The 15,305-nt window shown below is 42.6% G+C and overlaps 1 protein-coding gene across 5 annotated transcripts in view; it reads right to left on the reverse strand.

The window, feature by feature from the left end:
* TACC2 (transforming acidic coiled-coil containing protein 2) overlaps window positions 1-15,305 on the reverse strand; it is a 119,565-nt gene that overhangs the window by 22,793 nt on the left and 81,467 nt on the right. For 3 of the 5 annotated variants that reach the window (XM_066190790.1, XM_066190788.1, XM_066190786.1), the window contains exons 7-9: window positions 8,587-9,898; window positions 4,002-4,062; window positions 2,717-2,924 (exon numbers count right to left, since the gene is read on the reverse strand). In XM_066190790.1, coding sequence (XP_066046887.1) covers window positions 2,717-2,924; window positions 4,002-4,062; window positions 8,587-9,898 — 1,581 coding nt within the window. Of the gene's footprint in view, window positions 1-2,716; window positions 2,925-4,001; window positions 4,063-5,528; window positions 5,565-8,586; window positions 9,899-15,305 lie in introns of all 5 variants that reach the window. The other 2 variants (XM_066190785.1, XM_066190787.1) reach the window with 2 other exon arrangements.

A 15,305-nucleotide genomic window follows, 5' to 3' on the forward strand; every position in this document is an offset into this window, starting at 1 on the left:
TTAAAATGTTTGATGTTTAAAGACAAACAGCCCTGAAGATTATCTCTTGCCTGTTCTGTTGATTAAAAAAAAAGTTTTAGAGGGTTCAATGTGATTTTACAATGCTTGAATTTATTTTTTTTTTTAGTAATAAAAAGCACTGCACAAGGACTGTAATTCCACAAGTTACATATTTTGTGAAACTACAGGAGGAAGAGCCACAAATCCTCAGTACGGGTCGGGGATATTCACAGTAAAACTTGTAAGTGAAGAGAAAGCTGTAATAGCAGGCTCCTCACATTTAAATTCCTAGCACCACGTGTTTTTAATGGTAATAGGGAGCCAGGCAAGATGGACAACCTCCTGGTGTCAGATACCAGCAACCTCCTTTCTCATTCACTTTTCTTCCCAGAGAAGGCAAAACCCAAACCAGAAGGATGAATTCAAACCCCCTACGAGGAGCTGAACTGCAGCAAAAAGCCTGAAATCCCAGGTAACAGCAGCAAGTGTTTAGAAACTGCCTCTCTGTATCCCAATTATGCACAGACAGCCCACTGAGGTGCATCAGGAGCGTTTATGGAGCAGCTTTATGCTCCAGAGAGCAATCCCTGAGTGTCCAGGCAGGCACAGGGGCAGCAGACGTTCCAGCACTGTCCTCTGCTGGCACAGCCACAGGGATCCTCCACCTGCCTGCAGCACTGCCAGAAGCTCTGCAATCCCAATCCAAACTGACTGCTGGGACAACACAGATTGAACTTTACTGCTGACAGAAGAAAAAAAAAAAACAAAAAAAACAATAAGGCAGGACACAGATGGAAAGAGTCCAAGTAGAAACAAAAGGAATAACGCGGCCGGCTAAAGGCAGTTTGTTTCGTCTCACTGCACTCAGGAGTCTCCAGCACAATTCCTCTCTCTCCTCTCCTCCCACACATCATCTCCCCTCCAAAATCTTAGGCTCTGGTTATCTCTCCACATTCAAAATCAGAAAAGCCCAGGATATCCCACGAAGCAAGGTAATTATCTTTTACAAACACGTACAACATTGGACTTACTAAGTGATGTCCTCCAACTCCTCCTACAAATAGCTGCAAGATTACATCAGAATTTTCTGCTAATAATTACGGCAACAGGAAAATGGCAGCAGCTACAGGCAGTGCCTGAAACAGATGAGGGCTGGATGCACCGGCTGACTCAGGGGCTGGGCTGTATCCCTACAGAAGCAGTGTTATGTTACAGGGTAACACATGGGTGTCGGAGAGGTAAAAATATCTACACTGAGAAACAGCCCTCAAATTACTCAGAAATTTCTCAAAGCTGCAGGAGCAAGACTATCACGGGGAAAAATATTACTGTTTTTCAGAGATGTGAAAAGCGGACGCATTGTTGATTATAATGAGTGTGTAATCTGAAACCCCAACTGTACCAGGCAGCACACATGAGACAAGATAATTACCATTTAATTAGGAGCATTGCTCACTTTCTTCTACCCCCTTTGAAAGCTAAAATGATTGTTTCAGAGTGTCTCTCACTCTTCTTTTGTTCCATTTTCTTCCATATAGTTTCCGTTTCCCCAGATTTAGAGGGGTTTATTTTCTAAAAAGTGTCTCTTTAAGTTGTTTTTTTTAAATACAAATACAAGGAAGTCACTGTCCAAAATTTATAATTTGATAATAAAGCCAAATGAATTCATCCAGACTGAAATACTTTATCTGTTTAGATTTCCCAAAGGCCCAGGGGATGCAAGCTCGTGCATATGAACAAAAGCATTGTGATTGCTGTTGCTTTTCGAGGTCAAATACCTTGACCTAAAAGTTTAGCAGTTCTTAATCAGGCAAAAATTTAGAGCCAGCCTAAAATGGCATAAAGTAGATTTAATGGTAGACTGGCACAGGGACTGAAAGGTTGGGGGGAAAAAGTGAATTCTGATCAAGAAGAAAAAGTTTAGGCCAAGTTAAACTTAAACATGCTTCCCACCCACAAAGCTGAACATCTGCCTTTGGAGCAGATGTTGCAAAGCAGAATTCCCTCTGGTAGCCCCAAGGAAGGCCACACACAGATTTTCTTAATTCTGTCTCTTCCAAATTTCACAGACCTGGAATGACAGTTCTCTAAACAGAAACTTCCAGCTTGAGCTCTCAACTGCTCATAGGAAGGTATGGCTGGAAAAACTTTAATAGGCTGATTTAGTAGGGAATTTTATCTGGAAGTATGGATGGTAACTCTTATCAAGGGGATATACTGGACACCTTTATGCATGAAGATACTTGGAGCTCAGGGAGCTGGAAAAGAGATGGCATGGTATGGGTATTAATGCAATACAGAAAATTTGAGCAGAATTTTAACATGGGGCCTTGTCCCATGCAGGTTAAGGAACAGGCTCAGGCAGAACCAGCAGTTCAGTGACTCTGGAGCAGTATCAGACCCCATTCTCCTGTGAAGGCACTGAGAGAACACACTGTGCTCACGGAGAAGAACAATTAATCACACAAAGGAAGCAAAAGCCTTTCTCTGAAGGGCCCTCTCATTTCCCTTTAAGCATCTTTTCTTTGCTGAAAACTCAAGGCTGGAGTGTCAGGGTCTTACATTCAGCTCCCCATAATTTCCAGACCGGCCCCAGAGAGCACCACTTTTAGGGGTCCCTAATAAGAGTCTGCATGCAGCAGGGCACGGGCCAACATCCTCAGGCAAAGCAAACCCCCTGTCTCAGTGACCAGCCCCTGGCTGGAGCACACAGTACCCTCAGTGGGAGAGCTGAACTTGGTCTCGTTGACGAAGGTGGACAGGTCAGAGGGCTGTGGGTAGTCCTGCTTGTCCGTGTTCAGGTCCACAGTCATGCAGGTCCACTTCTGGCCCGTCACGGAGGACGCCAGCTTCTCCTCATCCGTGGCGTGGACCACCGTGGAGATGACAGGAGGCGTTTCTGGAGTTGGCAGTGGAGTAGGATCCTGCAGCAAACAAGAGCCAATTAATTCCATTATCTTTCACTCACACATGGAACAGCTCTGAAACCTCTGAATTCCTTTGCACTGCCAGAGCTATCTTTTTAATTCCGTAATCTCTGCTGCAGTGCTGTATAAAATACTTAATGGGAAATACTAACTCTACCAGCAGCAAGTTTTCCCAGTATAACTAAGCTCTTTGATGATAAACACTTGCATTGCAAAGCTGCTTTGATAACAGGGAAGAAAGAAGAGCCAGCGCTGTTGAAATCTCTTAGGCACTTGACACAAGTGGCACACATCACCCATCACTGAAGTCTCTGACTGCCAAAACTGACTTTTTAGGCTTCCCTCATAGGAGCAAACCCTTGTAGGCTCACGAGGTCATGAACCCCTTCCCCTTTCTTCACTTCTGCGCCGTCAAGCAGCACAAATAAAAGGGCAGGATGGATAACAGGAAGTGGAACAGCAGCATGGAAGGAGCTGTGCCACATGAAAGCAGTCAGGCCTTTGTGGAAAAGCAGCTTTTGTTAACTTCTCTTCCAAGAAAACCACCTGCCAGCAGTTTACAACACGGAACAAAACTATCCAAGCACATGTTCCCGGTAGATCAGCCCACTTGGTTTATTTCTATTTCCCTTCCAGCCCACCAATTTGGTGCATTTAGTTTCTTACTTTCTGATCTAAAAATTCCAGGGTGGATAGTGATAATCTCATTTTTCAGACAACTGACTGAAGATATTTATTCATATCCTTGCTCCATCTTAACACAGGGCTTTCCAAAGTACATCTGCCAATACTCTAACAGGAATTCCCAGAGAAAATACTAAATCTACTACATACTGTGTACACACTTCTAGAGGACAAAAGGTTAATGTTTTATGGTAATAGCCCAATGTGCTATACTTGGACATATGCATATATTCCTTACAGAAATCTCCCCTGTTATTAAAAGTACAAGTCTACAACAAAATTATCTTCTGTTATTAAACATACAATTCCACAACTAAATTAATCAAATTTCCTTCTTTTTACCCTTAGAAGAACATGATTTACATGCATCAAAATAAGGCAGCACTTTACCTGAGAAGGAGGATCTGATAGTGGGGATCTTTTTGGTGACTTTTTCACCCTAAATGTATCACTGCAAATAAAGTTCAAACTGTTAATACGGTAATAGCAGCAAGAATCAGGTCATTTCACACTTAGCAAGAGACAGCCACAGACAACGCAACCTCTGTAAGCCCTTCTGCATTAAAATCCCATCCATTAGGCAGCAGCACCCCAGAGAGACATGCCATGGGTACATATTTTTGTCATGCACTTGGAACAGGCCTCGATCCCTCAAAAGCTGAGAACAGCAGGATTGCCATATTTTCCATGCTAACTCCTGACACCTTCACAGAGCGGAGTTACTGCTCGGCTGAAATTCAAATCCCTGCTCCACCACAGGCACCCTCCAGGGCCCTGTGGAAATGATTTATTTAGCTTCTGTCTGCTTCAGTTTCACATCCCAAACTTAGGTCTAAGCCACACCTTTACCTGAGAATTAGAACCGTGATAAACTTAGGCTCCAATGACCCCAAAAACCTGCTTTGCTTTAGATGAACTGTATCAAACCATCTGAGGCAGATGCTGCTCCCCAGATGCCAGAATGAGCCGTGTCATTCCAAATGGGCACAACAGACCTTCTTAAAAACAAATACAGGAAGAAATATGGCAATTCTGCTTCCAGTTCCCCTGACACCTCACAGTGCAGACTGGGAGCACGGACACTGTAGCCCCCCAAAACCCCACAGGTTTCCATCAAGCAAAAGGAATGAAGAACATACATTATGTCATGATGGTGTATAATTATGAATGTTGCCTTTATTCACAATTGGCTAAAATTTGGCTCAAGTTTCTAACCAGGAATAAACTAATTACCTATCTGCTCTCTTGATGCACATTGCCAGAGTTATTCAAAACCACTTATGTTACTAACTACAACAGGGAGGAAAATACCACAGCAAACTCACTGATAAGACTTTATATTTGAACTGAGATGCAGTGGCAAAAAATTACTGCCCACCAGCTCATCCCTGATCAATGATGGCAAAGTTGACACTAGAAATTCTAATGGCGGGTTTCAATCGGCAGAGGGTAAATCAATACCACATCTAGAGGGGAAAATAAATTGGGCAGCTGAGTATTGGTGTGTTCAATGCCATTAATTATCCAGTTATGATGACAGAATTAATTAGGATAACTTTTTCCTTCAAGAAAGACAAGCACTTTGAGCAGTATTTAGGAAGTATTTAGATTGTACAATGTGGTTCAGCAGTAGAAATAAAACTTTCACATTTTAGCTCAAGGATACAAAATCTCTATAGTTTTAAAATGAGGATCTTCTTTGACAGGCAACAGATAATAAGGCAAGAGATTCCTCAAATTCATTCACAGTCAGGCATCTTACTTAAAACAGCTTTCATATGAGCAAGTGAAGTGAAATCATTTAACACAAAAGCTTCATGCTGAATAATAACTGATCATGCTGCAAAATAAATAAGTAAAATTAAAAAGCCCATAAATCAAAGAGGAAATTTGAATTGTTAGCTTAGAATTACTTACAACAGAGAACATACAGACATCACATCTTCTACCATCCTAAGACAAAGAAGACAAAGAAAAGAGAGACAGACAGAAGGAACTGACAAAAAAGATTAACCTACAAATACTGTTAATGTGTTAAGGCAATCTGATCATGCATATTTTCTACCTGTATAATCTTAACTCCTACTTTTTATTGGGAAATACACAAGGAGAAAAAAATATTCATCAAGTCCTTCAATGTTTTCTAGTTCAATGTTATACTTTCCATACGCTTTCACCTTACAAAACGCATTTTTCAAAGCTGACACCTTCAAGATAAGTTCCTTTCAACACAGTAACCGTCCTTGCCTTCCCTGACGGAGGCCACCTGCTTGCTTTTCAAAACACTGTATTTGTTATTTTATGAGATGTAAAACTGTTCTTGAATGGCAGCTAAGCTTAAGGGCACAGTTATTCCAGGTTTTGTCATGTTTGCTGATGTGTTGTGACGGCACAGAAAAAGCTACTTGACCATTTCAAACCATTTACCCAGGTCAGGATACAAAATGACATTTCTTTAAATCTCAGCTGGTTTGGTCCTCTCCAAAACCTAACCCGGTGCTCTAACAGAGCAAACTGGTTTCCCTCGAAGCAGAAGCAAACTTTGCCAAACAGCTTAGGCTAAGAAAAGTTTTCATTTACTCATAAGCTTGGCAGCTTCTGCTCATCTCTCCTCACGTGCAATGCTTGTGACAGCTGGTACCTTCCATTTCTAAACAGCCTTCAGCCATCCAAGAGCTTCCAGAGCATTGCCTGCACAAGCACTATATCTATAAACCACTTATTTTTACTCATCACTGTGAGCTGGCACTGGGGAGGCATCAGCTGCTCTTTGCTCAGCATCACCTGAGCCACGTGATTGTCCCCAAGCAGCTCAGCACTCGAGTAGATGACCAGAGAGCAATTTGTGTCGAGCTCACATTTCTTGTAAAAACCTCATCTTTTCACAGGGAGGTCAATGCTTGGACTGCTGCAGTTTCATTCAAGAACAAAAATGGCTTATTTTTATTGATTTAACAGATGTTAGGCTGAGCACATGGCTCAGATTCAAAGCAGTACAAGCTCAGAAAAGGCTTAAACTCATGCCTGGTTTCTTCACCTCTAATCTAGAAATCACTGCCTTTCCACGTGAGGAACTCATTTTCAAACTGCTCCACAGGGTTTGATTTCTGCATCCTTCAACAGTGCTAATAAAACCTCCTGCCACTGCCTATCCTAGCATCCCCTCTCAAGCCTTAAGGCAATTTTCTTCCAGAAAGTACCACAGCTGCAGGCTGCAATGGGTTATTAATATGCAGAGTCTCATCTTTGTAAAAAAAAACCCCAAAAAACCAAAAAAAAACCCCAAAACATTTGCAGAAGTAGGTTATGGGGCTGCAGTGAGCAACACACAACACAACCCAGTGAAAGCAGTGCCAAGCATTGGCTGGGAATTCCTGCACCCCTCCTGACCCAAGAACCTGTGTGCCCTGAGCCTGGGGAAGCTTCAGCTCCCCTCCGTGATAACACCAGCACTGAACTTTGTGATTCTAGGACAGGGTTTCCCTGCAATAGATTTTCTCAAGGACAAGTGTGGCTTAGCAAGCTCTCTGTAAACTCATTTTGCCCCTCAATTATTAACTTTGGAATTCTCCCCAATATTCAAAGCAGATGGGAGAACCCAAGAAGCCCACTCTGGGGGGTCTGGCAACTCCAGCTACTGGAAGACACAAGGAGACTCAGGCTGCCTGCAAGAACTTAATGATCTGGTGATACTAAAATTTCCCTCTGCACTTCCCCAGAAAGATTCAAATTGTTCCTCTCTTGCTGTCAGACTTTTAAATCTTCTGGGTTTGGACGGAATTAATTTGGACTGCAGGCTTGGGAAAAAATGTGTCATTTACCACTAAGTTTCAGGTAAACCTGAAAAAGTAGCAACGCCAGAAAAAAGCAGGCTCCTCTCCCAAAGAAAACAACTCAACTACACAATGGTCTAAACTATCCATAAGTCAGAAACACCCCTAGAAAGAAAATAAAGGCACAAGCTTCCTCAAATCTGACAAAGGCCTTGAACTCGAAGCTTAGAAGGCAGGAGGCTATTAATTCTGAATAATCTCCATCTCACCCTGTACAGGAGATCAGCTTTTGTACTGCTTTACATTAACCATGTTATCTTCTTATCTTAAATTGGCATTTAAAATTTGTGCTCCCATTTCTGTTAGCTAGCTGGAACATTTAAACCACAAAAGAACATGAACTGAGATACTTTCTTAGACGTACACACAGGAGATCAATTTCAGATATAACTTAGTGGTCACCAACTCAAAATAACTATATCCGAACAGATAAAACAACATGAATATCAGCAACAGCCATAAAGGTTTTTAACCAAATATCTAAAAACAAAAACGTAGAAAATTTATCCTGGAATTTGTCACCCATGTCTAAAAGCTGGATCCATCCCTAACATCTAGTAGTTTTGGAGATTTTAAACTTTCTGCACAATTGTAAGCTCTTTCATAAGAAGGATTTTTTTCGTATTTCTTATTCGTGTATCTGTATTTTAAAAAATTTATTTCAATACTGCACTCTTCTGTTTCAGGCTGTTTTCTTTTAAATACCATAAGTCACTGGATGAAACCAACTTCCTGCTGTTTGCAATATGAGATTTGTCACTGCCTTACTATTTCACGTCCCACGCTCAAAAACAATGATTCATAAAATAGTTGTGCTAGGGCGATAAACAGCATCAACTTCCCAGAATGAGCTTGCAGAAAATTGGGCACATAACTGATAAAATTACAATTTAACCAGGTTCAAAACTACACTGAGCCCAAAGACTTAAAAAATGCGGTTGCACAACGTGGCTTGGTAGTTCTGGAAATATCAAATTATTGAGGAAATGGGTTGAGAGCAGGAACAGCCCCCCAGTTGTGGCCACCAACACCCAAGGTCACCTCCCTCTCTCTCTATTCAGATATAAATCCTGTGCAACTGAGCTAAAGGGGGGAGGAATGCGCTGCTTCTATTCTAGAAACGCCTCTGCCCTTTAACTTACGTTTTTAGTGGCGTCTTCTTCTTCTTGGCAGGTTTGTTCAGGCTGTCTCCTTCCGTTCCGTTGGTTTCGTTGGCACTGGCTGGTATCTCAAAGGAAGCTGGAGATTTGGAAGGCGAGCTGGCTATCTTAGAAGAAGTCTTGAAAGGGTCAATGGAGTCCTCACACATGTCTGGCTCGAAGCTGTACGTTTGTTGAGGCAGTTTGGGCGATTCCTGCATTTTTGTACTGGATGAGAAGGGGTTAAAATTGGGATCGTCCCACTTGTCGATATCAAAAGTGTAGGATCCCTTCGTGATGGGGATCTCGTTCGGATCAGTGGGCGACTTGGTCGGTGTGGTTGGGGCATTGTCAAGCTTCTCCACTGGCTTTTTAGTCTTTGGCCTCCGTAGTGGCATTTTAGCACCGGGCTTTTTCCCTGCCTTTTTGGGAGGAGGAGTGCTCTCCTGCTGCTCCTCGCTCCCCCCTTTCTCCTCGGAGTAATCGAACTCCAGCCTCACCGCGACGCCCTTGGCAGGAGGGTCCTCCTGTCCCCCGGTGTCGGGAGGAGTCACCTCCCCGGCCTCGGGGGCCGTTGTCAGAGGCAGCGTTTTCCTGCTGGCAGGGGGAGAGTTCTGCACCTTGCTGCCTCTGGAGCTAAACGCGCTAATCCCTTCTTCGAAACGGTCCGGATCCGAAGGGTCGGATCCTTCAGGCACGGGCGGGGCCTCCTCTTTCTCAGCAGAGATTTTGGAAGGTTCAGTACATTCGGGCTTTGCTGAGTCAGCCTTCACCTCAGGTGCTTTATCCTCACAAGCTGCTTGGTCAAGCTCAGGAGGTTCTTGTGGGGTTTCCTTCACCAGCGGAGCATCCAGAGGTTTTTTGGCTGACTGCTTCTTTTTTAAGGAAGCTGGTCTGGGTTTTTTCGTTCTCTTGAGGGTACTGGAAGCACTGCTGGAACCAGTAGCATACACATCTGCTGCCGGTGCTAACGTGTCACTGCTGCCAAGGTAAGATGCTCCATCAAAATCGCTGGCCTGCAGGCTGAGAGATCGAGACAACGTGGATTTGGAAACCGGGACGGAATCCGTGGATTTTCTCCGGACATTTGCTTTGGGGTCACGACTCTTGGGCTCTGCAGAGCTCGGTCCTAAGGCGTGGAGAGAATCGACCAGCTCAATGTTATCGAAGTCCAAGTTGTAGGTCCCACTGCTGGCTATGGGCTTGTCCTCATCGAAGACAGTGGAGAAGGAGTGGCAGGGGGGACGGAAAGGGCTCTCCTGAACTGGTTCGCTGTGTGACACATCGGTTACGGGTTCAGCCTCTGGACACGGCCCTGTGGGAACAAACAGAAAACTCAGCGCACTTACAAACACATTTGTAGGGGTTTTGTTGTCATCTAATATTACTGCAAGTAGAAGAAAAAGGCATTGAAATCACACAAATTGACTAAGCAAACCAAAGTGACTTTTCCAGTATATGAACCAGATTAGGGGGAAAAATAGATCTGTTCTCCCCAGAACAGGATTCAAGGCAAGTTTCACGAAAAGACAAAATATGTACTTGCAATAGCCTCTAAAGCACCTCTTCCAAACTACCACTTCTAGACATGGATATTATCATAATATGCTAAATATTGCAAATACTAGAAAAACTGCACATAAAGCACTTTTTTCTCCCATTTTCTACTACTATAAAGAGTTCACACAACTGTGTCAGAGCTCTTAAGAAGTAAACCTCCTATAAACTGACTGGTGCTTCAGTAATTACATGCTGACCTTAAGATTTGTTTCCCATGTGCTATTTTTACCAATTTACCCAGAGGAAAATGGCTTCCTCTCCCGTCAATGCTGCTCCTCTATCTGCCCCAAGCAGTCAATAATTGCAAGTTTATAATAAGACATGAATAATTGAGAACTTAAGATGAAATAAATTATGGTAAAGGTTTTAAAAAAAAGTCACTTAGAGAACTCCATAAATATTTTCAGTTGAAAATATCTTCCTTTTAAAAGCCTGACGGTCCCTACTGATTATTTAAACCAGGTTTTTCCAAGTACACTTCGAACTTGCTGATGAAAAGAAAATTTTGTAGAGATTTATGTTAAAACTGTTAATCCAAGCAGCTTTCCACTGCAATTAAAGGTTTTCTTATTGAATGGAATCCTAAAATGATTTATAGAAATCTCTTCACTTGGTATATAACAACTCTATTGGACAAAGTAGAAAAAAGACAAGAGCGCATAACAAAAAATCAGAAAACAGAGGCAGGAAAGCATGAAGGTGATGGACCTTGCTGCCTTCCAGCTCATTAGGCTGATTATTCAAATGTTTCAGCAATCCTGCATATGGCCTGCTCCTGCTGTGACTGTACTACTCTGATCTGAATGTACCACGGTCACCTCTGTCCCTGTGTGTCCCTGTGGGGTGCCCAAGACCTGGGACAGCTCTCTCCAGCTCCCAGCTCAGGCTAGGCTGAGCCAGCTGCTCACAGCTCTCACAGAGGACCAAAATGCCCCCGGTGTTTCCTGTTGAAGCAACACAGCCCTCTTCATGTTGTCATTATTTTTTTTTTTAATTATGCAATTATAAAGAAAAACAGTCAAACAAAAATGAATGCTTTGCTCAGCCCTAAATGATTTCAGACATTTCTGCTCATCCTTTTCATTCCAATCCTGACATGTTTTGCAGAATAACTCTCGTTTTGCCCTGCTACATTCATTAATACTGTTGATAAAAGCAATACAGAAAATCAGTTATTATTTTAGTGAGAAGCTATGAATGGATTAAGAAAAGGAAAAACAATTCCTTTGTTTCAAAAGAAATTGTATGTCTGCACAGAGACTGCAAGAATTATTATTTATGGGTGTAGAGGACAGAAAGAGACTTAAGGGAATTGGATGCATTTCCCAAAGTGGCACCATGTACTTCCAGAGACTGTCAAAGGCATGACAGCTATGCAGTTTCTCTTTAAAGACTGTGGAAGTTCACCAGGATACATCAATTAAAATAATATTCTAATGTGGTTTTTTTCTGCTAAATGAATGCTAATAGCATGGCAGTACTTCAGAACAGTTTATTTTCCTCCTTAATCCCCACTGGTTTGGGCTTGGTTTCAGCCTGGCTGAGGGGTCATTAATTAGGCTTCATTTGCCAGCCGGGCTGGTGCTCACTTCACACACACATCACTCGGTGAAGGGCACTCAGAGAGGTGCCACAAACCTCCAGCATTAGCCTAATCTGTCCCTTTCACCCTGAAAGGAGAATGGAAGGCACTTCAGGGGAATACATCACAATAAACGCTGGGATGTCAGCCGAGTACAAATGTAGGTCAGCATGAAATGAAAGTGGGATCTGAACAAGGAATCATCTGCAGTTATGCACTGTTTTCATTCCAGCCTATGTCAAAGCTCCCAACAGCACCCAGGCCCTTGTTCAAAGTAGCATAAACATGCATTAAAACAAAGTAAAATAAAATAAAATAAACCACTGCCCTGCAGGACTTGGACTGTAAATAAGAGGCTGAGGTTTGGGATGCATCACGCAGAGGCAGCGTGCAAGGCTTTGCAGCTACTCCCAACAAACCAGCATTTCAATTCCGTGTGCTCCACACAGTGCAAGGCTTTAATCTTCTTTAACTGCTTATTTCACGACTTCCTCCTCAGCAAATCCTTTCTACTCAAGGGTACAGATTTCTGCAGAGTGCTGCTTGATATTTTTTATTGTTTCTTTATGAAACAAGATGTGAAACTGCCTCAGCAAACAGGGCTCTTGGCAGAAGTGAAATGCTGCTGTCAGCCTCTTCTGGCTTTACCACAGGGCTGGCTCACTCCTGGTAGCAGCAGAATTGCTGGGGCAGGAGGTATAAATGGTACTCAAGGCTTCATTACTACAAAGAGACATAAAGATCATACTTCCCTGACATTACCAGCCTATTCAGAGAGCAGGGACATTTGTCCTTTTACAACACAAAATTAAGCCAACCAGTATCACTACAGTATTTTATTAAAATGCAGTTTGATCACAAAGGAACATACTACGAGACCAGCCATGGAATTAAAGCAGGACTTACTCGCCCTAGAGAGAGACCAGCACAAGGTCTTAAATCAGGTTTACGCCTTTTATTGGCACTGAGTCACCCACAATTTATACTGGTAAGAGCTGCCTACAAGAAGATATTAAGTTTTATAAAGCATTCCAGGAATGTGGAGGATAGCTGGGGAACTTACACTGCAATAAAAAAACCAGGCAAGCTCCTCAAACTCCCTCATTTTATTCATTAAAAAAGAAAGTCCAAGTTCTGCTCCTTCCACTAGGAAATTCCTCTGACTGCAGCCAAATTTTGACAGGATCTATGATGAAAAGAAATCCCAAACCCAAACTCAACAATATAAAATTCAGACTTCTTGCATACAGGTGATGAGATCTAAATATTAGAGTTATAAGGTTGTTTAACACTTGGCATTTTCACCTGGCACCTGCTATGGAAGAACCAGAAGTTGCTAGAAAGTCACAGAATCTCCTGAGTTGGAAGGGACCCATAAAGACCATTGAAATCCAACTCCTGGCCCTGCACAGGACAGACCCAAGAATCCCATCCTGTGCCTAAGAGCATTAATAAGATATTGCAAGACTGAGTGCATTAATAAACAAAACAAATTTCTGTTGCTTTTTTACAGAAGTAGCCAAGGCAAGGAACTACTTTGCTGAAGCATGTCTAAAGCAGAGGGAGACAAACTGAAAATAGGCCTTAACACTGCTGAGCTGGAAACAAAATGAAACACTCTTCTGACAGGCTTTGCAGTAACATTTAAACAGACATAATAAGCAAATATAGAAGAAATTGAATATCAGTTCTGTTTTCTAGAGAAAATGCAAACAAAGGCAAACCTCAGGAAAATGCATACAAAAGCAAAAAAAAAATGCATATAGGAACTGGAATTACCTTACACTAGAAATTTTGAACACAGTTTATTTCAAGTTCCTTCTTGTTATGAAAACCCTTTGATGTCAGGAAATCAATTAGTACCACTTGAAGTTGTGTAAAAATACTTTTGTCATTTATTCTAAGATGTATTCAAACGTTGCATATAAAAGTTTCTTTGCAAATTTTCCGTATCAGGCTTCAAGATGAAAAACACCGAAGAAAAATGCTGTCCATACCAAAAATTTAGTTTGTTTTTGTCTGGACCATAATGTCTCTACTGGAAAGCCCGACCTCGAATTTCTCTGTCACCAGAAGGACTCAAATATAGGTGCTCCATGTCCTGACTGCTGGGCTGTAATGCACAGAGGGGACTCCAGCTCTCACTCTCCCCTGTGAATACAATCTGAATTCAGTAATCATCCAGGGAAGGCGGGGGGGTGACAGAAAATCCCCAGGCAGGAATTCCTGGCCAAAACGAGGGGATTTGGGAGAATGGGCTTGGGGGACATTCTGGTGCTCAGATGGATGAAACAAGGAGGACAAGAGGCCACTGCTATGGGAAGCTGAGGAGACAAGTAACAATTAATTTAAAATAATGACAAAAGATAATAACCGCAACCCAAAACTCTCCGATTTGCCTCGAGATTATAACCCACATTTCCCAGAATTTATTTAGGAAGGAATGGAAGGGCTTATTGGTGGCATTTCCTGGGGCTCAGGGGTAGTTTCCATACTTGCTCTGCTGCTCCTCTTCCCCTCCAGACTTGCCCTCAGACTGACTCCCCTCCTCTGCTCTGCTGCTGATGGACCAGAGCCATGCAGCAGGTTTTACCCCACCAGGAGCTGGCACAAACCCAGCACGAGTCCAGCCCAGTTCACTTTCATCATATTTATTAAACGACCATTGAAGTCAACCTAATTAAAAACTCTCCTCTTGGCTTTCCAGCACTGGGGTCCAGCTGCTGTGCTAATGATATCATGCAACACAACTGCAGCCATCTGCATAAGTAATCACTGTCAGCTATAGATGAAATAATCCTTTAAACACTTACTGTGCTCCCTCCTTCCACCCAACACGCTCTGTCACCCAACCCATGTGAACACAAAGCCATGTGGCTGCTGAACCAGGAGCCCAGCAGGACAGTGCTGCCTCTCCCGGTGCTCTCCAGCTGCCCATATTCCTCACTCCTACTCCAGTGAAACCTGGTTTTTTACCTGTATGGTGCCATCCAGGAACTCTGCTTCAATGCCCGACCCATGAGGAAGGGATTCTTTCTCTTTGTGTGCAGCCACACGCATAACTTATGAAATAAATAAACTACAAGACACTCAAATGGTTTATAAAGTACAAAATGTTTAACTTTCCTCATTTCTAAATACCTAAATTATAGTCTCATTATTTATTTCTTCTAAACAATTCCAAAACAAATAAATGCTTTGTGCTGCCCTCCTACATTTGGATTTTTTCTGCATTAGGCATCTTCTTCCCCTCCAATAAATTCCCCTGTTGTATAACTGTGTTTTGCATCGTTTTGGAACGCTGAACAGATCTCTGTCACTTTGCTGTAACTTGCTTCCCCATGGACAATCTGATTTGCAAATGAAATGGTTTCCCCTCTGCCATCCAATGGCCTCCAATAAACCTCACGCTGACTGTGAATAGTCATATTCAATTTCCCACTTTTCTTCAGAAAGACCTGAAAAAAAGGAGGGGGAGAACTGGGATGGAAGGAGACAAGAATCACATGTGCCAGGGAAGCACATGTGTAATCAAGGGCTTGAAGATAATCTACTGCAGTAATTAAAAGCACGCTCCAAT

The sequence above is a fragment of the Chamaea fasciata genome, unplaced genomic scaffold (assembly GCF_029207755.1).
Source record: "Chamaea fasciata isolate MVZ Bird 193981 ecotype frontalis unplaced genomic scaffold, bChaFas1.0.hap1 SCAF_9, whole genome shotgun sequence".
Taxonomy (NCBI): Eukaryota; Metazoa; Chordata; class Aves; order Passeriformes; family Sylviidae; genus Chamaea; species Chamaea fasciata.